Source organism: Ostrinia furnacalis, unplaced genomic scaffold, assembly GCF_004193835.3.
Source record: "Ostrinia furnacalis isolate ACB-3 unplaced genomic scaffold, ASM419383v2 OfSCF7590, whole genome shotgun sequence".
Classification (NCBI taxonomy): Eukaryota; Metazoa; Arthropoda; class Insecta; order Lepidoptera; family Crambidae; genus Ostrinia; species Ostrinia furnacalis.
The window spans coordinates 155,657-181,482 of record NW_021137829.1 but is presented as its reverse complement, the minus strand read 5'-3'; the positions used below and the strand labels follow the sequence as shown (position 1 = coordinate 181,482).

The 25,826-nt window shown below is 46.8% G+C and overlaps 1 protein-coding gene across 1 annotated transcript; it reads left to right on the top strand.

Moving 5' to 3' along the window:
- The first annotated feature begins 355 nt into the window (after window positions 1-355).
- Window positions 356-25,826, top strand: lds (transcription termination factor lodestar). Its single transcript, XM_028322016.1, has 19 exons — window positions 356-621; window positions 735-833; window positions 1,042-1,125; window positions 1,415-1,866; window positions 2,137-2,544; window positions 4,493-4,723; window positions 5,390-5,519; window positions 5,886-5,996; window positions 6,566-6,766; window positions 8,248-8,361; window positions 8,937-9,136; window positions 10,362-10,571; window positions 11,714-12,268; window positions 13,956-14,094; window positions 14,822-15,018; window positions 17,451-17,622; window positions 18,505-18,668; window positions 22,557-22,714; window positions 24,601-25,826. Exons 1-19 carry the CDS (start codon window positions 450-452, stop codon window positions 24,758-24,760), a joined length of 3,957 nt encoding a protein of 1,318 aa, XP_028177817.1. The 5' UTR covers window positions 356-449; the 3' UTR covers window positions 24,761-25,826.

Sequence of the window (25,826 nt, the reverse complement as noted above, 5' to 3'; positions counted from 1 at the left end):
TCCACATAGTCCACTGGAAATAAAAACTGAAATAATACATATTTTGATATCACATTATAATCAAGCATGTGATGATATTTCATAGATGATTTCACAGTACACATCACTATGTTATTTTTGTTTCATTTTAAGAAAAAATAAATCGTTTAGTTTCGTGGGTTATTATGACAATTTTAGCTAATTATAAAATTTTAACTGATAAGGCCGAAGTGTGAACTATTCATGATATTTATTTATGTAATATATAGCAAAAATTTTACCATTTTCAATTAATTTTGCTTTCGTTTATGGAAAATAATATTTTGAAATAAATGTAAAATGAGATGAAACAAAACGTTGACAACGACATTTATTTTCAAAAATTGTTTTGAAATGGTAAACAAAGAACACATTTTTTAGTGTTTTCAATATTTTTTGGAGATAAAAGTGTTAATCGTATTCTTTACATCATGGAGAATTCGTTTTTCGAGTATCGTGATAAAACTGAAATGGACAGTGATTCAGATTCCGAAATTATTGACAATAGTTTGGTTGTAGCCCAACCTTTCTCATCAGCAAAAACACCTAACTCTAAGAATAGGACTGTATTTGTAGCAGAATCCGAAGAATCTACTTCAGATGGTATGTTATTAATTTATTACTAAAGCTTAAAAGTTATTAAAGAGAGACAAACAATCTCATTAAGGGTGTAAACATTTCAAGTGTTTTATTCACTTTCATGCACATTGTTGTAGAAACAGACCAAGAAGATAATGAACCGTTATCTAAACTGAAGTCCGTGGTCGAAAGAAGCAGTGTTCAAAACCAGCATGTAGTTTTAAGCAGCGATGATGGTTAGTATTATTCTTTCTTACAAATAGAGGGGAATCCACTGTTCATTTCTGATTTGTTTCATGTTTCTACTTACTCTTATCAGGAGAATGTTATTCTACAGGGAAAAATACCCTTTCAGGAACTGTACTAACTTTTCAACATATACTTATTAGAATATTTCTATGTGTGAAGTAAATAAGATTTTATGTTATTGTATTTGTATTTTAGATGGTAGCAATAGAGGTAGCATTAGAAGGCAGTCTCCATCATCACCAAACAAAGTAGTTCTTAGCTCATCAGATGAAGAAGAAGGTGAGTGGTGTACAGATGAGAACAGCATGTCAACTTAAACACTGTCTTATTTGGTTGTAATAGATTCTATTTTACAGCTACAAAAATGTCTATGACTTGTGCTGTTGTCCGTACATGCACACTATTGCACACAGGAATATACCCTGAAAATAATGTAAAACTACAAAGCATGCAGTTAAAAGGAGTTTTGAACTCCCATAATATTATACATAATTGCAAACTTTATTCAAACTTTGAACTATTTCTATTTCCAACCTAAGTTCAAATTCTTCATATTGTTTACCAACAGAGGAAGTATCCCCAGAGCTGGTGCCAAGACGTCGGCCTCCGATGAGGCCCAAGTCCATCGACTCAAATTCCGACTCATTCATCGGACGCTTCAAATCAAAGAAACGTATGATCCTCATGGATTCTGACACTGAAAATTCTATAGTTATAGAACACGACAAAAACAGAAAAGTTAAATGTTTAAAAGACACACCGCTAAAAATTGATAGTGGTAAAAAAGTTGCTATTGCAAAAAGTGATGACAATATGAGCGGGGATGATGAGAGTGATGAAGCTAGTACTGAGGACGATGAAGACAATGATGAGGACGAAAATGGCGATGATGATGATGATGATGACGGGCCTGACGAGGATCAGATGGTGATGTCCCGAGCGACGCGGATGAGTATCATGGGCGTCGCACCGAAGAATGGTGACAGTGATGATGAATCTGACTTTATACAGTCTGATGATGTGAGTATATGTAGAAAATCTTTTATACTTTAAATAATTTTCTTTCTCATGTGTTTAAAACTGTTTGATTATTATTATGTTTAAATTAAAAGGCGTTGTAGATGGCCGTGCGAGCTAGGGTTGCGATTTCGTCGCGCGATAAAAATATTCGTTTAATTGATCATTTAAAAGTGATTTCGTCGCGCGACGGAATCGCATCGTTTGGTCGTGCGATCGGTTGCGAAATACGACGACACCATTTCATACCTATATTTTTCATTATTATTTTAGAGCAAACCAAATTCTCGTGTCGGTTCCGCGTGTAGTTTCAACGATTTGCCTGACGTCAGTACGTGTATACGAAAATCTCAGAAAACGGACCAAAAAGAAAATAAACATGACGAAGAAGAAAATTGCTCCGAAGCAGAGCAAGACACGTCTAGGCTTACTTGTTCCCCATTCACTAGTCCATTGAAGGATATCACCAACGATGGAAATAAGAATACAAACAGCCAAAACATTTCTATAATAGATTTGGACTTGAAAGAAAATGACTCTCAAGAACTGAAAAATAAGGTCTTAAGTAACTTGGTGCAAGAGCATTCGTACAACAAGAATGCTCCTGATGATGATGATGATGTCACTATCATTGATAGCAAGCCGGAAATTATAGCGCTGAGCAGTGATGACGAGGAGGATGTAAGTAGCTTTTGATTTATACTTCTTTATTTTTCATAAGCATCGTGTTTAAACAGAAACAGCCTTAGACTAGGCGCAGACCACCGATTTTTAGTTGGCCGATAGTCGTGCCTGATTTTAAATTGTATGAAGAATCGGCCAAACCGAATCGACGTAATGTGCGCACTTCCATACATGCCCATACTGATCAACTGCCCGACTAAACTATCGGCCGACTAAAAATCGATGGTCTGCGCCTAGGCTTAGAGCGTAAGGCCTCAGCCTCGAACTTAGCGGGCAGCGGCGCGGGAGCGGCGGCGGGGCGGGAGCGGCAGGATCTTATGCGTAAAATCAAATAGACCGGTTCTCGAAAACAGCGGCGCGGCAGCGGCGCCGGAGCGGGCAACGAGCGGGCAGCGGCGAGGGAGCGGGCAGCGCACTCCTTCTTTTGCCCACAATAAATCGAGCGTTAGGAATAAATTTGAATCGAAATAAAATTGTCGCCGTTGTTCAGACATTTCGTTTGCGAATAAAAACAAATATCTCGACAACACAACCCCGAACACAACACTTCGCCGCTAAAGCGCCGCGCGAGCTGCCCGCTTGTTTCGAGAACGGGTCTGCGTTGCCCGCCCCGCTCCCGCGCCGCCGCCGCTCCCGCCCCGCTGCCCGCTAAGTTCGAGGCTGAGGCCTAAGTAAAGCCGGGTCTCCAGCGCAGCGCGTGTTTTGCGCTACACAATCAACAAAAAAATGTTAAATTTGTAGGCAATTTTGTTGAATGTTTTTGTTTATTGTGTAGGGCAAAACACATGCTGGAGATTCGGCTTAGTTGCCAGTTTTCCACTCCTTTCTGTAAATGTACTGCCCATATTTTATTAAGGATAATTTCTATACGACTGCCTACTAACAAACGAAAATCTAAAACTCTAATTTCATTGATTTTTTTTTCTTAAACGTAAGGTGTAAAGTTTTTTAATAATGAACAACTGAACTATTGTGACTATGCCTTAAGTATTCAATCAGATTTTATAAAAAAATATGAGGGTAGATAGTAAAAACCAAATAACGAACGAAAGAAATATCAGTGTTGTGTGGTTGACTGTGTATTTATCGAAATTTGATTAATTTGGTGTCGTTTTGTTTTATCAGTGTAAATTAAATTACTTATTTGCATGAAGTGAAGTTTAAATTAAAAATGCCGAGAGGTTCCCGGAGCCCGAAAGCCGACGTTTCGGTAAAACTGTTTATACATTAACCTGGAACTTTATTTATTTAGTTTATTTTTTATTTTTCTTTATTCAGAAAACCACAGCTCTTTATAATAATAATACAAACAGGTATTTTTGTTCTTACAGCCAATAATGGATTCTATATATTATTACAATCTCTTTGCCTTATCTCATAGTTATTTTGTATTTAAAAATACATATTTTAATTGAAAGGTATTTTATCTAGTCCATCAAACCCCAAGCGGTCGTATAAGACCGCGTAACGTAACATTTTTATTGATTTCTATTGTATCTCGATTCGCGGGGTTTGAAGGGTGATTTCCTTTCGGATTAAATAGTTTCATCTAGTAAATATAGAGGTAAAATGCGTAGATATGTGTATTTTTCGTAAATGGTATCTTACCTTCTTTCGTATTTTAGCATTGTTTATGAAAAATAAATAATTATCGGCTCATGGGTTTTTATCACATACAAACAAAAATAAAAAAACATTAGTGAGTCGTCTAGTTTCAAAACCCGCTAAAACGCTCCTGCAACTAATTTCTGTTTATATCTCTAAATGATGCTACTGCATTACCTTCTTTCGTATTTTAGCATTGTTTATGAAAAATAAATAATTATCGGCTCATGGGTTTTCATCACATACAAACAAAAATAAAAAAACATTAGTATGTGCCCGCGATTTCGTATGCATGGTTGTTTTTAATAAAAACCTATAAACAAATCCAACCATCGCTCAGGTGACGACGGAAAAAAAGTCGCCGACCCTCAAAAAGTCGCCCAGCATCAAGAAGTCGCCCAAAGCGAAAGACGAAGACACCTCAAGCCAGAGCCGCAATGGGAACCCCTCAATCAAGCAGTTCTTGGCGCCACCCAGCTATCCAAACCAGGTGGTGTACGTCAAGAAGCACGTTCGGGAAAACGAGCTCAGCAAGCTTAACAGCTTGAAGGAGGACCTGCACAACATCAGGGTAAGTGCCTTCGTTCGTTTCAGCCAAATTTCGTCCACTGCTGGACAAAGGCCTCCCCCCAAGTATTTCCATAGCAATGGCCAACATTTCTACGAGCTAGGGTATGTCAACATCATCATTTCAGCCACAGCACGTCCACTGCTGGACAAAGGCCTCCTCCAAGAATTTCCATAACGAGCGGTCCTGAGCTGCCCGTATCCAGGTTTTCCCGCGACCTTCACCAGATCGTCGGTTCACCTAGTGGGGGCCTGCCCACGCTACTTCTTCTGGCCCGTGGTCGCCACTCGAGAACTTTTCTTTCCCAACGGCCATCATCTTTACGAGCTAGGGTATGTCATCATCATCATTTCAGCCACAGGACGTCCACTCTAAACATAGGCCTCCCCCAATGATTTCCATATTGAACGGTTGGTAGCGGCCTGCATCCAGCGCCTTCCTGCTACCCTTATGAGGTCGTCGGTCCACCTTATGAGTGGACTTCCCATATTGCGCTCTAAGTAGATTCCATTCCAGAACCTTGCTGCCCAATCGGCAGTCAGTTTCAGTCGGATTTGGCTGACACTCCTCACGCTGACCTGACAGGTTTGGGAAATTGACCAATACCTGTGTGAAAATGATTTTTTAAATGTATTTAACTGTAAGATAATAAGCGTATATTTCCCGTAGAATCTGCTGGAAAACATGGACGTCAGCACATTACCGGACGGTGGCGTCCGGCTCATAGAAAGATTGTCCGCGCTGGAGGGAGAGGTTCGCCGTCAGGGGGACAAGGTGGCCAATATGCTGGTCGAGCCAGGTTTGCAACTAATTAATCATCATCATCATCATCGGGTCATTTAGTCTCCACTGCAGGAGTGCAGGAGCATAGACATACTAACATGACCATCAAGCCAGATTCGTATTTTTTTTATTAATCATCTTCATTATCAACCTTTTCGTTCAACTACCTTTCACGGACTCGTACATCTGGACCGTCCTCCGTCTTTCGTCTTACAAAAGTGATACATATTCTAAAGCTATGATTCTCAATCCTCATTCATTCCATAGACCAATCATTCCTTCAGCCGCCCTCATGAACTTTAATAGATAGACAACGGAATTTTTCACAGAATAAGTTTGTACTAGTATTTGTAGACATAGACTAATTAATTTGCTGTTTCAGACCAGCCTACGGCCGAGGAGATCGCCCGGGATGGGTTCGACAAGGGCCTATCATGGGACGACATCCAAAAGGCCAGCAACGCCGTGCAACCGCGCATGTTCGGCAAACAGGGTGAGTGAGAGAATCTTTACTCGTTTTATTTCTTTCCTCTAGAATAGTTCTCTTTCTCGTTGGATTATTTTTGTTATAAGAACGGGCTTTTGCCGCAGCTTCATCCCTGTGAAAATAGTATTTATGACAGTTTGTCCGCGGGTACCATTTTAAATGACTTTCTTTGCATGGTAGATGTACAGAGGTAAAGCTGTATCTCTAGTTCCACCAACCCGAATGTGAAAAAACATGGCTTAGATGTCAAAGAAATGTATACTCTAATGTACAGGATGTTTAATTTGGTCTTTTTTACTTTGATCATCTGGATTAGATCATCCAAGTGATCAAAGTAGACTAGGCGACACTTTGGTGTCCTTTGATCACCTATGGATAACTTCACCTAGGTGATCAAAGTGGACTTCTTATCAATGGGTGATCAAAGGACACTAGTGTTGGCTGGACTCAACTTTGATCACCTAGGTGATCAAAGTCGAATTTGAGTATTAGAACATTTAGAACCACTACTTTCGGATCGTACAGTGTTTTTATTCCAACGTTCCGAACTGAAAGTTAATCATTTCCATATCCAGCCATGGCGACCCACATGGCGGAGCGCAACTTAATCCTGGACCGCCTGCGTATCTTACACGAGTCGCTGGCCACGCGGCCGCCGGAGCAGGCGCAGGCCTCCGCCCCCGCCGCGCTGCGCTCCAGCCTCATGCCGCACCAGCGCCACGCGCTCGCCTGGCTGCGCTGGCGGGAGACGCAGCGCCCCTACGGCGGGATCCTGGGTGAGTCCATCCTACACGAGGCGCTCCAGCCTCATGCCGCACCAGCGCCACGCGCTCGCCTGGCTGCGCTGGCGGGAGACGCAGCGCCCCTACGGCGGGATCCTGGGTGAGTCCATCCTACACGAGGCGCTCCAGCCTCATGCCGCACCAGCGCCACGCGCTCGCCTGGCTGCGCTGGCGGGAGACGCAGCGCCCCTACGGCGGGATCCTGGGTGAGTCCATCCTACACGAGGCGCTCCAGCCTCATGCCGCACCAGCGCCACGCGCTCGCCTGGCTGCGCTGGCGGGAGACGCAGCGCCCCTACGGCGGGATCCTGGGTGAGTCCATCCTACACGAGGCGCTCCAGCCTCATGCCGCACCAGCGCCACGCGCTCGCCTGGCTGCGCTGGCGGGAGACGCAGCGCCCCTACGGCGGGATCCTGGGTGAGTCCATCCTACACGAGGCGCTCCAGCCTCATGCCGCACCAGCGCCACGCGCTCGCCTGGCTGCGCTGGCGGGAGACGCAGCGCCCCTACGGCGGGATCCTGGGTGAGTCCATCCTACACGAGGCGCTCCAGCCTCATGCCGCACCAGCGCCACGCGCTCGCCTGGCTGCGCTGGCGGGAGACGCAGCGCCCCTACGGCGGGATCCTGGGTGAGTCCATCCTACACGAGGCGCTCCAGCCTCATGCCGCACCAGCGCCACGCGCTCGCCTGGCTGCGCTGGCGGGAGACGCAGCGCCCCTACGGCGGGATCCTGGGTGAGTCCATCCTACACGAGGCGCTCCAGCCTCATGCCGCACCAGCGCCACGCGCTCGCCTGGCTGCGCTGGCGGGAGACGCAGCGCCCCTACGGCGGGATCCTGGGTGAGTCCATCCTACACGAGGCGCTCCAGCCTCATGCCGCACCAGCGCCACGCGCTCGCCTGGCTGCGCTGGCGGGAGACGCAGCGCCCCTACGGCGGGATCCTGGGTGAGTAGAAGTTGAAGAAGAGAAGCCAGCTACCCCCACCCCCCTCCTCCCAGAAACAGTACGCCTTCACTGCACCAGGAGGAGGCCATGGATAAACCTAAGGGAAAGGGGAGGACAGCTGCTCGCCCTAAATGAAGAGGCGGATAATCCTCAGGAGGTGGGAAACCTTCTGAAAATTGACCGCCTCTTTATCATCTATCATAAGTTTCGTCCCCAAGTGTCCCCAATCTAATCTCCCTTGACCTAGCCACAGAAGGGATTATTATCAATATCATTTCAATTTCTACCAATTACAACCCATTTACCGAAGAATTAGGAGGCCTGATGCCTTTTTCAACTTCCACGGAAAAATGGGATCCACTCTACCAAAACCTTAACCTTTACAGCAAATATGACACTTATACATGGCAACTCCGTCAGTTTACAATATAACGTGTGAGATTGTAAACTAACAGTGGGTTGTAATCTGACGGAATTCACAATTTTACCTTGTCATACATAAACGAAGTGAATGCGTTTGTCCGCAGCCGACGACATGGGTCTGGGCAAGACGATCACGATGATCTCGCTGATCCTCACCGACAAGGAGGCGAGCATCGACGACGACGACGACGACGAGGAAGCAAAGGGCAAAAACAAAAGTAAGTCGCTTTGACATAGCTGAGAATTTTTCCACTATTTTTAGAAATTCTGTCTATTTGTCACGTTTTTATTTCATAAGTTTTGGTGTATTTTCGTACCTTACGAAATGTCTCAAGTTTTAAGATACCTTTTTGTCGCAAAAAAAATTCGTTCAGAGATATGACGTCAATTTTTATAAATTGTGAAACCACCGCTGAATGAGCCAGTTCAATGACTCACAAATGAGGGCGCCAGGTTTAGCGAGTTTTCTGTGGACATCATAAGAGATCACTCGCTCACTGATTCTATTTTTTTTTCCGTTCACTCTTTACTGCTCAAACTCATCTAGAGAGCCTTGCCCTGCGTGCCCAAACAACTGCACGCAGGAAGATTTAATGAAGGCTACTGACAACGCCATTCTTGTGGCGGAGTTTTGGGCTGACGCTGTGTAGGTTTGTTGTCGACGACAAGAAGGAGAAACTCATCTGAAACTGTCGTGGTGGAAAGCAAAACTATCTTACTCAGTTTCAGTCATTCCTCTTCTACCATTTAAGGATGAACTCCCTAATGCTATGTCGACACTTGCCTCCGACAGTGACGCGCGGCGGCACTTTAGTAGTGTGCCCGGCGTCTCTCATGCAGCAGTGGGCGGGTGAAGTGACGTCACACTGCACGCCACATGCGCTGTCGGTATGCTTACATCACGGAGCCGCCCGCGCTGCCCAGCCGCACCGCCTGGCTGCTAGCGACCTCGTCGTCACTACGTATAATATCCTGCAGCGAGACGCCGAGAAGGTATGTTAGCTTCCGTTGCCATAGTGACATGACGATGCAACATTTAGCGGGTGAGATGACGTCACACTGCGAGACGCGCAGCCGCACCGCTTGGCTGCTAGCGACCTCGTCGTCACCACGTATAATATCCTGCAGCGGGATGCCGAGAAGGTACCTATGTAATCTTGACTCCATTGCTACATAGTGATGGTGTAGCAGAGAGTATGCGAGATGACGTCACAGCACAAGACGCGCGTCTTGCTGCCAGCGACCTCGTCGTCACCACGTATAACATCCTGCAGCGAGATGCCGAGAAGGTAGGTAATCTTGACTCCATTGCCATAGTGACGTAACGATGCAGCATTAAGTGGTTGAGATGACGTCACATTGCGCGCCGCGCGAGGTATCGCCTGACCGCCAGCGACAGACGTGACCCCACATTCACCACGTGTAAAGCCTGGTCCATGAGCACGTAGAATCCCGTCCAATGACCCCAAGCTACCCATCCTTATCGCTCGCGCGTAATTATATTGCTGTCGCAACTGTGCGACGCGCGCCCGCAGTGAGTGTGCGAGCGCGACAGCAACATAATTACGTGCGAGCGACAAGGATGGGCAGCTTGGGGTCATTGGAGGGGATTCTACGTGCTCACGGACCAGGCTTTAATATCATGCAGCGCGAGATGTGCTAAGGGATACTACACGTACTTCCCTGTCACGGGACTATTCCCACCTCTCGTTCCCACCACTGCAACTCCTGTGTAGCCAGTATCTTACAGCTTGACCGCCATAAAAACCCAACCAATGAAGGTCAAGTTTGTCCCGGGGGAAAGTTAAACTGTCTTTGGACGAAATTAATCAGAAGAACATAGGAGGAGTTCGAAATTAAGGTTCGACTTCCCTCCATTGCAAAGCGGATGATGATGACACTTCCGTCTCAGTCGCCTACCCGTACTAATTTTTTTTTTTTCTGAACTACTTGTCGTCCGAAGGTGGTCGTCTCGCCTGCGCTGAGCGCAAAGGGGTAAAAAAGTTCTGTTACTTGATAAAAAAAACGTTACGTTGGTGCCGCGCGGACGTGACGCCAGCGCTGGCAAGACGGCGACGCTTGAAAGACACTAATGTTGGGGTGCCTTAATATGGCGCCTGCGATATTTATTTATTTATTTATTAGGTCTACCAAGATTGTAACATTACAACATGTACATGTATAACATGTATAAGACTTAAATCTACAATTTTCGCAGAACGGGGTCCTGATGCGCGTACGCTGGCGGCGCGTGATCCTAGACGAGGCGCACATCGTCCGCAACCACAAGGCCGCCACGTCTTTGGCCGTCAGCGCGCTGCCCGGCCGCCGCCGCTGGTGCCTCACGGGCACCCCCGTGCAGAACAAGGACCTGGACCTCTTCGCGCTCATGAAGTTCCTGCGCGTCACGCCCTTCGACGACCTCGCCGTGAGTACCGCAGGCCGCGTGACGTCACGCTGCCCGGCCGCCGCCGCTGGTGCCTCACGGGCACCCCCGTGTAGAACACCTCATCTGGCCAAGAGTAGAAAAGGAAAAGGAAGCAGGTGCTGTCTATGATGAAGCGAGTTTCCCCACGAGATGCCTATGCCATTTTGAAGATCTTGGGTACACTGTTTTCTCCAATAAAAGAAGAACGGTCATTTGTGACCCAGGCCCGACAGTAACGAGACATACCTCAGTTTTTTTGTCATGTCTTAATTAGTTAAATTATATATTTTTTATATTCGAAATCTATGTATAACACCAAAATATTACCCTTTGTTTTTGTTCAGGCGTTATACAAAAACTAATACAAAATGCCTATTTATCACCAAAATTGGTAAATGTATGTACCTAAATGTCTATTACAGCTGCTATGGAATGTATCTAGGTGAACTGGAGATACAGCCGGATTATACAGGGTGGAAACGAGAAGTTACAAAATCCAAAAATTCAATGTTACCAGCTTCCATAATCTGTAACCTATTATTGGTACCATTTGAAAGAGCTCGTGAAGCACTTTTAGAATCAGTAACTATTTTTTCGATATCTTGTATAATTTAGAAATAATCGAGTGAGAACACTTATCGTTCCATATGTATATCCACCCTGTATAATCCGGCTGTATCTCCAGGTCACCTAGATACATTCCATAGCAGCTGTAATAGACATTTAGGTACATACATTTACCAGTTTTGGTGATAAATAGGCATTTTGTATTAGTTTTTGTATAGCGCCTGAACAAAAACAAAGGGTAATATTTTGGTGTTATACATAGATTTCGAATATAAAAAATATATAATTTAACTAATTAAGACATGACAAAAAAACTGAGATATGTCTCGTTTCTGTCGGGTCTGGGTTTTTTTTGTATGGGGCGTGACCGTTCTTCTTTGATGATTTTCATATGACACTTCGGAAAAGAGCAGCCGTGATGCTAAGCCGTGGTGGTTGAATATCTGCCACCTTTTCAATTTGTTGTTTTTTTTGCTAATTATTCTTGTACCTATCTCTTTGTTGCATAAACTTGTGTATCTGAATTTGATTAAACTGTGTTAAAATTCGAGTAAATTGTATATTCTGCCCACCAGATGTGGAAAAAGTGGATCGACAACAAAAGCCAAGGCGGGCAGGAGCGTCTCAGCACGATCATGCGGTGCATCCTGCTGCGACGCACCAAGCAGCAGCTGCAGGACGCCGGCCAGCTGGCCTGCCTGCCGCCGCGCTCCGCCCACCAGCGGCCCGTCACGCTGGCGCCGCAGGAGATGCAGGTCTACCAGAAGGTAGGCAGGACACGCAGGACTACCAGGAGACAGGCAGCAGGGCAGGACTACCAGGAGGTAGGCAGGACACGCAGGACTACCAGGAGACAGGCAGCAGGGCAGGACTACCAGGAGGTAGGCAGGACACGCAGGACTACCAGGAGACAGGCAGCAGGGCAGGACTACCAGGAGGTAGGCAGGACACGCAGGACTACCAGGAGACAGGCAGCAGGGCAGGACTACCAGGAGGTAGGCAGGACACGCAGGACTACCAGGAGACAGGCAGCAGGGCAGGACGCCGGCCAGCTGGCCTGCCTGCCGCCGCGCTCCGCCCACCAGCGGCCCGTCACGCTGGCGCCGCAGGAGATGCAGGTCTACCAGAAGGTAGGCAGGACACGCAGGACTACCAGAAGGTAGGCAGGAGATGCAGGACTACCAGAAGGTAGGCAGGAGATGCAGGACTACCAGGAGACAGGCAGGAGAGCAGGACTACCAGGAGGTAGGCAGGACACGCAGGACTACCAGGAGACAGGCAGCAGGGCAGGACTACCAGGAGGTAGGCAGGACACGCAGGACTACCAGGAGACAGGCAGCAGGGCAGGACTACCAGGAGGTAGGCAGGACACGCAGGACTACCAGGAGACAGGCAGCAGGGCAGGACTACCAGGAGGTAGGCAGGACACGCAGGACTACCAGGAGACAGGCAGCAGGGCAGGACTACCAGGAGGTAGGCAGGACACGCAGGACTACCAGGAGACAGGCAGCAGGGCAGGACTACCAGGAGGTAGGCAGGACACGCAGGACTACCAGGAGACAGGCAGCAGGGCAGGACTACCAGGAGGTAGGCAGGACACGCAGGACTACCAGGAGACAGGCAGCAGGGCAGGACTACCAGGAGGTAGGCAGGACACGCAGGACTACCAGGAGACAGGCAGCAGGGCAGGACTACCAGGAGGTAGGCAGGACACGCAGGACTACCAGGAGACAGGCAGCAGGGCAGGACTACCAGGAGGTAGGCAGGACACGCAGGACTACCAGGAGACAGGCAGCAGGGCAGGACTACCAGGAGGTAGGCAGGACACGCAGGACTACCAGGAGACAGGCAGCAGGGCAGGACTACCAGGAGGTAGGCAGGACACGCAGGACTACCAGGAGACAGGCAGCAGGGCAGGACTACCAGGAGGTAGGCAGGACACGCAGGACTACCAGGAGACAGGCAGCAGGGCAGGACTACCAGGAGGTAGGCAGGACACGCAGGACTACCAGGAGACAGGCAGCAGGGCAGGACTACCAGGAGGTAGGCAGGACACGCAGGACTACCAGGAGACAGGCAGCAGGGCAGGACTACCAGGAGGTAGGCAGGACACGCAGGACTACCAGGAGACAGGCAGCAGGGCAGGACTACCAGGAGGTAGGCAGGACACGCAGGACTACCAGGAGGTAGGCAGGACACGCAGGACTACCAGGAGACAGGCAGCAGGGCAGGACTACCAGGAGGTAGGCAGGACACGCAGGACTACCAGGAGACAGGCAGCAGGGCAGGACTACCAGGAGGTAGGCAGGACACGCAGGACTACCAGGAGACAGGCAGCAGGGCATTAGATGCAGGTCTACGAAAAAGTGGGTGGGGCAGCAGGGCAGGATTAGTAAATCCCAATTTGTGACTAACATGGCAGTTGCAATATGAGGAGATCCATCAGACTTTGAAACTTATCTGTTTACAGTCTATTTCTTCTCAGTTATCGTCACGAGTGTGGATAGTTGTGGGCGGATGCTGCTTGCCTTAAGCGAGGTTCAGGCTAGCAATAAAACTTGCAGAAGTTGACTACAGCAAGATGTCACCACTATGTATTAATTTTGCAGAAGTTGGCTTGCCACAGCTATTTACAGTGGTAAACAGCTTGCGGAAGTCAACTTCTGCAAGTTTTATTGCTAGTCTAAAGAGTCTATACCTCGCATTACGATGTCTCGCCATCTTTGCCTATAGGTGCTTGGTTTGGTGGCGTACAGTCCACAAACACTGAAAATTTTAGACCTTACTACAGCTGTTAAGAGATATCTCCGTCCCCAGGTGCTGGTGTTCTCCAAGACGCTGTTCGCTCAGTTCCTGCACCAACGCGCGGAGAAGCAGGCGGACGCGGGCGGCTTCGTGCCGCCGGAGAAGGACTCCGCCTACGCCGCCATGCACAAGAAGATGATCGCGCTGCAAGGTATGACGAGGGATCAGTACCAGGGCCCCCAAGTGGCTAATTTGTAATGTCTCTAATTCAATTGCGTTTCATCTCCAGTCGCGCGCGACTTGCGCTCCATTCTCATTCCAGCTGATGAGCAATTCGGTATCTCGGTAAAGTTTCCGTGCTAACAAAGACGAAACAACAGATTTATGCACTTTCCATTAAAAGTCCGAAAACCTTATTTTTGTAACTAAAATTACTAAAACAGCAAATTTTCGTGATGCATTTGACTTGCGTTTCAGAAAGGTACTTTACCTTTCTGTCAGCTTTTACGTAAAGGCGCAGTTGCGCTCCGTTTACGTTACAACATCGTTTGAACTAGCTGTCAAAACGACATCGCGATACGGATTTGTTAAAGCTGATATTCGTTCATCGTTCGGTCGCATTGAAGTTGAAAATTTTTATCGCAACCGGGACACAGTTTCTACCTTCGCAATGGACGCCGCTCAGTGCATATTGCTACGTCTGAAACATCTGCTGAAAGCACTAGATGATATAGAACAGATGTATATCAAATCAAATCATTTATTCAGTACTTAGGTCCTTTCCGGGGCTTTACCTTGACGTGTACATGCACGTCCCAAATATAGAAACATATGGGCTGGTCCTGAGAAGAAGTGGCGTAAGAAACTCAGTCACTTTTGTCAGCCTTTTTTGTCGCTTTGTCGTCAGTTCACATTATCAAAATTACTTGCCCTTTCAGGCGCAAAACCGGTCAAATCCCATGAAATTCTCGTACTCCTGCTGCGGCTGCGGCAAGTGTGCTGCCACTGCGGACTCATCGCGAGCATGCTCGACGCAGAGGGAGCGGCCAGCGACGACCCGGCCGGCGCCGACCTGCTGGCCGAGCTGGACAAGCTCACGCTCGACGACGCCCGGGCTGGCAGGGAGGTCAGTAGTGTGCCAAGTGTGTGCCATGCGGACTCATCGCGAGCATGCTCGACGCAGAGGGAGCGGCCAGCGACGACCCGGCCGGCGCCGACCTGCTGGCCGAGCTGGACAAGCTCACGCTCGATGACGCCCGGGCTGGCAGGGAGGTCAGTAGTAGGCATGGATCGTACTTGCTAAATCGAGGACCAAGGCGCCCTTGTACCTTAAAGTATAACAACCAGAGCCAAATACCAGGTATTTACATACTTTAAAGTAAAATACTTTGAAAGCATTTTGTTGAATATTGATCTCTAAAACTACTAGGCTAGGATTTAATTTTTTTTTTGAAAAAAAAAATACTTTGAAGGTTTCTAAGCGATTGTATTCCTTATTGTAAAGAAATAAGTCTAGTATTGGGACGTATTTATTTTCATACGGGGCCGAGACAAACTGAGTGCGTCTTGGCGTCGTAAGTAAAAACCCTTGAAGGTGTTGCGAGTATTTGGGGCTGGAAACTGGTTTACGCACTTGGAAGCTGAAACTTGGTTTTAAAACCTGGTCGCGTAAATACGCACCACCTCTAAAGCCTGGTCCGTGAGCACGTAGAATCCCGTCCAATGACCCCAAGCTACCCATCCTTATCGCTCGCGCGTAATTATATTGCTGTCGCGTCTGTGCGACGCGCGCCCACAGTGATTGTGGACGGACGGGATTCTACGTGCTCACGGACCAGGCTTTAGTCAGTAGTGCGCCAAGTGTGTGCCATGCGGACTCATCGCGAGCATGCTCGACGCAGAGGGAGCGGCCAGCGACGACCCGGCCGGCGCCGACCTGCTGGCCGAGCTGGACAAGCTCACGCTCGACGACGCGCGGGCTGGCAGGGAGGTCAGTACGGTTAACACCACAGAATAATAATAAGTACTACGTACAGAAGTTTTACTTCGCGAAGGTATTTAAAAAAATGTATGCTCAATGTCATTAACAATATGGTGTAATTTAGCTTGTCTCAAGAGTCAAGCAAGTTTGTCAGAAGTTTTGTTGACAAACGTCAGTGATCGGTACTGCGCCGAAGCTATAGGGCTGACTTCGGTAAAATGATGTGACGTGAGGTGCCAATCTGCAGAAAATGGCGGAGGAAATACATGATTTAGCATGAATTATCATGAATAATATCAACTACTTATTTACCTCTCAGTGTCTTGAGGCAACTTAAAAAAGTACATTCTGTGTTTTTATTATTATTTAGGCAGTTAAATACTGCACAGTATTTAGTACACCATTTTCTTTATTTTTTTCCATCATACACAAGAATACGCGTGCGTGAGTCAATGTTCGCTCGTATGTGAGGCCTTGTCGAATAGTACTCTTGTAGGGGGCAATCGTGCGTGTTTTGTTTTCGATGTAAACTCGCGGAGATGAACAGGCCTGTTAACACGACAAACTTTCGAGTTCAAATCGTTTGCGTACCTGAATCGCCATCAAAAGATTTAGTGAGAAAACTAAAGCCTGGTCCGTGAGCACGTAGAATTTTGTCCAAAGACCCCAAGCTACCCTCGCACTCGCACACTCACTGCGGGCGCCCGTCCCACAGTCGCGACAGCAATATAATTACGCGCGAGCGATAAGGATGGGTAGCTTGGGGTCATTGGACAAAATTCTACGTGCTCACGGACCAGGCTTTATAACAGCGCCCTTGTGAACGTGTCGTAAAGTGAACTTAGTATGCGATGTGGTTGCACGAAACTTATTTTGAGAATCAAAATTGTCACGACTCGACGACGTGCGGGCTGGCAGGGAGGTCAGTAGTGCGCCAAGTGTGTGCCATGCGGGCTCATCGCGAGCGTGCTGCAGCCGAGGCCGCGCCTGCTGGCCGAGCTGGACAAGCTCACGCTCGACGACGCCCGGGCTGGCAGGGAGGTCAGTAGTGTGCCAAGTGTGTGCCATGCGGGCTCAGGCGATTATCACACTGCGCCGCACTCCGTCGCGGTACGCGGGACGTCAGATTTAATCATTGTATGCAAGTACCTCAGTTTGTATAGAAAACACACGCGGCACAACACACTGGCAACGCATCTGCGCGCGGGACTTTTTATATGAAATCACGCGGACCGCGGCAGAGCGCGGCGCAGTGTGATAATCGCCTCATTGCGAGCACGCGGGCGGCTAAACGGTAGAGTGTATTAATCGTAATTTCATCCACGAAGACGCGCCCCACCATTCTTCCGCTAATGTTTGAGTGTTATCGGTACACGCTAAATTATCCATGAGTGCACACGCACACTACAATAATGACGCTCAGATTGCTAGGATCAAACCCCGCGTTTTCCACGACCAAAAATTTCAGAGGCGCGTGAAAATGCTACTATCGGAGTATTACAGTAAAACCTTTTGATAAACGATCAAGAGCAGTCTACGCATTTCATCGTCATTATATCCTAACTTTGATGCATGTTTTCTTCCAGAACCGAGACAACAAAGAGAATGAGGATGATGGTCCTGAAGAGAGCACGACCGTGGCCGAAGCCATCCGCTCGGTACTGGCGCCCAATAACCCGGTGTTTGACCTGGCGCGTCAGTCCTCCAAGATCAAGGCCGTCATGGACTGCCTCAGGGAAAACGTCTTCAAGAATAAAGGTAAATTACTGCCCCTGCACGAAATCATCTCGTTCAGCGCATGATATTGTTGAGTTATTACTCAATTTTAGGCCCGGTTTCCACCAAGACGGAGAAAGTAAGAAAGAAAAAATATTTATTTGACAAGTAATAAAAAAAGTGGAGAGGAGCGGAGTCGAGAGATGTGTTTTTCAGCTTCGGTGGAAATGAGAAGAGATGTGTCAGGTGGACTCATTTTTCTATAGAATTTGGCAGCGGTGGCCGCGCCATCATGTATCTCCCAGCACCTCGAATACCTGAAGACGTCACACGATTCGTAGATAGCAATAACAGCTTCATCACACATCTTCTCTCGTCTCCGCTTTGATGAAAACCGGGCCTTACGTGGGAATCAAAGCCCCAATCTCAAATGGAACGAGGTCTGTTCTCTTCTTACCTTGACCATGGATGTAAGGCCCGGTTTTCACCAAGGCAGAGCGGAGCAGAGATGTATTTGGAATAACCAATAAGATTTCATTATTTCCACTATTCTCCGCTCTGCGCCACGCCTCCGCCGCTGTCAAATTCTATAGACTTTGACAAGACAAATCGGGCCTAAGTTTCTTATATCTTTGAAGGCAAAGGCTCATCTTGTCGACTTCTTACGCCGAGAAATTAATTTACTTTGCGTGCGAATCGATCTACCAAGGAGATAAAAGCCAATTTTCCAACCTGACGGATACGACCTGCAAGCTTTCAAGAGGAGAGCGTATCTTCACCTTAAAGGCCGGCAACGCACCTGTAACGCCCCTGGGTCTGCGGGTGTCTATGGGCGACGGTAATCACTTACCATCAGGTGATACGTCTGCTCGTTTGCCTCCTGACACAAAAAAAAGAACCTAATAGTTATTTTCTGTCACCCAGATGAGAAAGCAGTAGTGGTGTCGCAGTGGACGTCAGTCCTTCGCCTGGTGGAGCAAGAACTCAAGCGCATGAAGATCCGCAGCGTGACTCTGAGCGGGAACGTGCCCGTGGGCGCGCGCCCGCCGCTCATCGCCGCGCTCAACCAGCCCGGCTCCGGAGTGCAGGTCAGACAACTTGCCGGATTACCACTCAGGGCCGGATTTAGAGTCTTATTCCACTTATCCATGGGTGATCAAAGGACCGCGCCCGCCGCTCATCGCCGCGCTCAACCAGCCCGGCTCCGGAGTCCAGGTCAGACGCTGCCCCCTTACCACCACCCAGATTTGGGCTGCGTTTCCACCAGAGATGTGCGAGGATGCGTAGCGAGGGATGTGTTTGTAAATCAATAGAATCGCTTCATTTACCTCGCCTCGGTCAGCGGAGTTAGATTTTTGCGCATACAAAACAAACGAAAAATGTTTACGAGGGATGTGTTGCGACTGTTGCGAGGTTTCCGCATACTGTACCAGTCAGTCCATAGACGGAATTCGTTGGAAGTAGAAGGAACTGCATCTTCGCACCATACAATTTTCACTAGCGGAGCTGTGACATCTTCGTACGACACATTTTCCTCGCACAGCGTTGGTGGAAACCCCCAAACATTTTCACAGCACAGCTAGACATCCTCGCACGATACATTGCCATCGCACATCTCTGGTGGAACGCAGCCTTAGGGTCTATTCTACTTATCCTTGGGTGATCAAAGGACACCACAGCTCAAGCGCATGAAGATCCGCAGCGTGACTCTGAGCGGAAACGTGCCTGTCGGCGCGCGCCCGCCGCTCATCGCCGCGCTCAACCAGCCCGGCTCCGGAGTCCAGGTCAGACGCTGCTCTATTACCAACCAGGGCCGCATTTAGGGTCTATATTATTCCACCTATCCATGGGCCATGGGTGATCAAAGGACACCAAAGCTCACGCGCATGAAGGTCGTAGGCGCGCGCCCGCCGCTCATCGCCGCGCTCAACCAGCCCGGCTCCGGAGTCCAGATACACACTATGTACTGGATGTTCACACTATGTACTGGATGTACACACTATGTACTGGATGGGATTTTTTTTTCCAACGAGTAACCCTGTTACTGACTGCACTGTTAGTGAGCTGCCACACTGGCGGATTACAAGCGGATTCAAAGCGGAGCGGTGACTCGTTGGGATAAAACATTTTAAAGAGATGTCCCATCGAGTAGGGGTGTGACTGGATGGGATTTTTTTTCTGTAACCCTGTTACTCGTTTGGGTGTGACTCGTTGGAAACAAGCGATGCCGGATTACCACCTAGGGCTGGATTTAGTCTATTCCACGCATCCATGGGTGATCAAAGGACACCAAAGCTCACGCGCATGAAGGTCGTAGGCGTGCGCCCGCCGCTCATCGCCGCGCTCAACCAGCCCGGCTCCGGAGTCCAGGTCAGACAACATTATTTATTTCTTATTTTATTTATTAGGACAACCAACAAGACATGCATACATGAAATTACTATAACTAAAAGTGCTTAGAACTAAGTGTTGTTTTAATTAAAGGCTGCCACGGCATGCAATGTGGACAGTTGCGAATTTAAAAACTAACCAATAGAAAAACAGTGACTATTTAGGTATTTGCTGCCGCTCTGTAACACAGCGCGCCTAAATTTCAATGGCTTATAACAAAAAAATGTCAACGTCACATGCTTTGCACAGTCTGTTGTACTCCCTCTGCAGTCTGCTCATGGTGACGTGGTAACCCAGATTGGTTTTACTAAACTTTGTTGCGAAGGGGACATACTTGCTGGAACGTGGAAGCTTAAGCGGTACATTAAAATTAATTGAGCTCAATAGTGAGGGACAATCGACGGATTGCCGCAACTTGCTGGATTGGTGGTAATCCAGCAAACTCAGGGCCGCACTTAGGGTCTATTCCACTTATCCATGGGTGATCAAAGGACAGCTCACGCGCATGAAGATCCGCAGCGTGACTGAGCGGGAACGTGCCCGTGGGCGCGCGCCCGCCGCTCATCGCCGCGCTCAACCAGCCCGGCTCCGGAGTCCAGGTCAGACAACATTTCTTTTTTTTTATCCACAACGAGGAAGCTCTTTGTATTTGCACACTTGCATGCAGGTTGAATACTTGTACTAACATTTTTTGTAAGAAATTTATAACCTGTATTCTGGCAAATAAACGCTTCTTATCTTATCTTGGCCTGTATCTCACCTGATGGTAAGTGACGATCAGGCCTAAGGTGGAAGCGAGCTTCATCCGGAATCCTCAACCACGGAGGAACTGGCTATCTTACCTCTAACTACCGGAACACAACAATGCTGTTAACATTGTTGTTATGGCGACAGACTTAGGTAAGACGGTGGTAGCTAGCCAGGTGGACTTAGAACAAGCCCTACCACCAACTTAAACCGAACAGAAAAATCTGCCCCCACTGGGAATCGAACCCGGGACCTCTGCGTCTGAAGCAGGTGGTGTTACCACTAGACCACAGAGGCGGTGGTGGAACATGCCGGATTACCACCACTCAGGGCCGCACTTAGAGTCTATTCCACTTATCCATGGGTGATCAAAAGACACCAGAGCTCAAGCGCATGAAGATCCGCAGCGTGACTCTGAGCGGGCTCCGGAGTGCAGGTACACACTATGTACTAGATGTACACACTATGTACTGGATGTTCACACTATGTACTGGATGTACACACTATGTACTGGATGTTCACACTATGTACTGGATGTACACACTATGTACTGGATGTTCACACTATGTACTGGATGTACACACTATGTACTGGATGTACACACTATGTACTGGATGGGATTTTTTTTTCCAACGAGTAACCCTGTTACTGACTGCACTGTTAGTGAGCTGCCACACTGGCGGATTACAAGCTGTTTGAAAGCGGAGCGGCGACGGCAGTGTGCAGCAAACATTTTAAAGAGATGTCCCATCGAGTAGGGGTGTGACTGGATGGGATTTTTTTTCCGTAACCCTGTTACTCGTTTGGGGGTGACTCGTTGGGAACAAGCGATGCCGGATTACCACCCAGGGCCAAATTTAGGGTCTATTCCACTTATCCATGGGTGATCAAAGGACAGCTCACGCGCATGAAGATCCGCAGCGTGACTCTGAGCGGGAACGTGCGGATACAAATTGCTGCTTAGCAATTGGCGCCATTGTACAGTAAGGTCACTGTCACTTGCTAGTGGCGAAGACAGTGGTGCCAACTGGTGAGGATAGTGCAACTGTAGAGTAGGCTTCAACCTAATGCCGTCCACTGCTTGACAAAGGCTTCCCCACGAATTTCCACAACTATCCGATCAAGATTTTCTATTTGTTTTTGTGTACCTATGCTAGTACCACAACGTCACCTGTGCAAATAATATGTTATGCACAGGTAATGCTCCTATCTCTGCGTGCGGGCGGCGTAGGCTTGAACCTGTGTTTGATTTGTTTTTTTACCTGTGCTAGTACCAGAAAGTAACTTTTGCAAATGATAATTATGTTGTGCACAGGTAATGCTGCTATCTTTGTGCGCGGGTGGCATAGGATTGAACCTGTGTTTGATTTATTTGTGTACTTGTGCTGTTACCATAATGTAACCTGTGCAAATGATATGTTATGCACAGGTAATGCTGCTATCCTTGTGCGCGGGCGGCGTAGGCTTGAACCTGTTTCATTTGTTTTTGTTTGTGTACCTGTGCTGTTACCACAGCGTAACCTGTGCAACTAAATAAATTATCCCTGTCTTGTGCACAGGTAATGCTCCTATCGCTATGCGCTGGCGGCGTGGGCCTCAACCTGTGTTTGATTTGCCAGACTGTTACCAGACTGTAACCTGTGCAAATAAATTATTCCTGTCTTGTGCACAGGTAATGCTGCTATCTTTGTGCGCGGGCGGCATAGGCTTGAACCTGTATTTGATTTGTTTTTGTACCTGTGCACTTAGTTGTGTATTTAGTTGCACAGGTTACGTTGTGGTAACAACCACAACGAAACCTGTGCAACTAAATAAATTGTCCCTGTGTTTATGCACAGGTGATGCTCCTATCGCTGTGCGCTGGCGGCGTGGGCCTCAACCTGTGCGGCGCCAACCACCTGCTGTTATTGGACCCGCACTGGAACCCGCAACTGGAGCAGCAAGCGCAGGACCGCATCTACCGCGTGGGGCAGAAGAAACACGTGCACATATACAGGTGAGGAGACGTTAAATCCTGGTCCGTGAGCACGCAGAATTTTTTCCAATGACCCCAAGCTACCCATCCTTATCGCTCGCGCGTAATTATTTTGCTGTCGCGACTGTGCGACGCGCGCCCGCAGTGAGTGTGCGAGCGCGACAGCAACACAATTACGCGCTAGTATACGCATAATTAAATACTAGCTGGACAGTGGCGCACTAATGCCCGTTTTCACCGTCAGTCCCTAATTTTTAAGCGACCCCTATGAAAACAAAATTCCTGTTATATGTTACCATAGGGGCACTTAAAAAATTAGGGACTGATGGTGAAAACGAGCATAAGCCAGTGAGAGGCCCGGGGCGACAAAGGTAAATATGGTCAATAGTCATGATATTTATTGCATTCCATGTTGTACATAAGGTCTTACACAATCTATAGTCTCAAACATAGACCCGGCTTGGGTAATGAGACCCCCGTATGTAAGAAGGGACATGGATATAAAGGATTGAATCAAATGGATTATTGGATTGTTATAATGCTCTTATTTGGGATCGGCATAATTATATTCTGATTGCACATAACCTCAGCATTAAATTGCTCTGACAGTGCGAAAACAAACTGATCTAGGAATAATAATAAATGCGATTTGCAAAACTGTAGCCTAATATAACGTTAACATAAAGTTGACTTCATACTTTTGATGTATTTTGCTAGTTTGAATCACCTACAGAAATCCCTTTGAACAGACAGAAATAGATTTATTACGTTGGGAGACTCCCCAGCACACGCCCGTCACCTGTGGACGCGTGTCGTTAATGTAAAGATGGGTGTACATTCACCCCTTTATTTTAATAAAAGTTACACCATAGTTGAACCCTGTTTTAAAGTGATGTTTGGTATAGAAATGTCACTTAAAAATAGTGTTCAATTAGGGTTTAACCACGGTATAAAGAAGCTTTTAGTTCCCATTGTTTGGTTAGACAGTCATTTTTATTAATTCGACCCTATTATTTGTCATTTTCTTGATAATGTAATGTGCCTTGAATGTTTTGCAAATACTTTTCTCTACTATCTACATTTACAATATTTAATGTTATTGTGTGATAGTTTGGCCTGCACACTCTGTGTACTCACCTTTACGAAAACATTCCAAATAATGCTTCTTGAGATGCGACCACAGTCGAGCATTTTTAATTCGTCAGCGAACGTAAACATATTACTTCAAATATTTCAACATTAGTTGCCAAAGGTCGCTTAATATAATGTTAGCGATCGCATACCTACTTTGTTCTATTCAAAACTATTCCATCGAGTATATTATAAATGTAGACTTATTATTATGATGACCATCGCCCGCTTTGCCAAGTATTTACATCAATTTCATTTCGGTTTGGCAAACAAATGTATCGTAAAGTTTACTATTCTGACACACACATACCATTTCTTGATCTGTGCACCCAAACTACCTGACTATCCTAAGTAATTTAAGCGGTAACTTAATGCCATAAATATTCCGGGGCGGTAAACGGTTAAGGTAGTGTGGCCCCAGCCAGCAGCATTAGAAATACATGAAATGCTCCAATGACTTTTTATAACTTCTATCTGGCCGTTTGGTGTAGTGGTTCAGAACGGACTACTATGCCGAGAGGTCCCGGGTTCGATTCCCGGCCGGGCAGAAATTGAAATGATGAATTTTAATTTCTGTGACGGGTCTGGGTGTGACTATGTATAATATTTATGTATTTAAAAAAAAAAGTATATATAAGTAGTATATCCGTTAAGCTAGCACCCATAACACAAGCATTAAGTTGCTTACTTTGGGGCTAGCTGGCGCTGTGTGAAATTGTCCAAAGATTTATTACTATAATATTTAAAGTATATTTATCCAAAACACTGTTTCCCAGGTTCATGTGCGTGGATACAGTAGAGCAGAGCATCCGCAAGCTGCAGGAAGCGAAACTGGAACTGGCCGAGAACGTTCTGACGGGCGCCAAGCACACCAACTCCAAGCTGTCCATCGACGACCTCAAACTGCTCTTCAATATGGGGCAGCCGGGCTCTTAACCAAGGGGGCTATACTACGGTCAACATGGGGCATCCTGGGTTTTAAGACCCCTTCTACAGGCTAATACTACGGTCAATATAGGGCATAGTGTAAAATACGGTAGTTGACACCACTAGTCAATCGTTATACTTTTTGTTAGCTGTCCCTTTTTATAAAACGCCACTCTCCTACAGATTTTGGATAGGCAATAGCAAAGGTAAAATGACGTCACTAATTCGCGAACTCAATTGATTTTAAAGCTATGAATTTTACAGCAAACTGAAAACTAACTGCTTTCAGGGCAACAATGTTTTGTTAGATAAGTATTGTGTTATTATAAGTAATGGTGTCAACTATCCAATTGGTTGATCCAATTCTAAAACACCTCATTTCGTAGGGTGATGCCCAAGCGATAGAAAGTATCTTACAGAGGAATATTATGGTCTTTTATAATGTTTTTCGAAAGCCTCCCGGCTTGGGGCGATTCCAATGGGAACCTTCCGACTTACTTAATCCTACCCACCGTTTACCACCTTTTCATTGACCCAAATAATTCGAGCATTTAAGATAATGTAAATATAATTAACATTAGTGCCATAAAATAGTATGTAATGAAAGATAATAACTCTTAAAAATGACATGTAATAATAGCAACTCCATTCCAATTAGTAATTGACCCACTTAGCATTTTGAATTTTATAAATGACAATAACTGTAAATATTTTAATGAATAATTCTAGTTTAACTTTAGAAATGTTAATTGAATCTCACGGCCTCAGTTTGTCCACAAAGATATTTTCATTTCGTCATAAAATAGTTGAAGTGATATATTATGAGGTCGTTTGTCTGCGTGTGTATCAAACTAGCGCCGCGGTTATATTTTAACGTTGATCTTTGCTCCGAGAAATTGTTACAAATTGGCCGCGCGCTAACTCAGCCCATGAGCCGGTTCATTACGATGTTATAATAGGAATAAATGTCTTGCAAATGAGTGTCGTAATTTCGTCCTATGTTAATGAATATTTTGAATAATGATAGCAAATATTTTAAGACAAGTTTAAAATATATTATGTTAATTTGTTTATA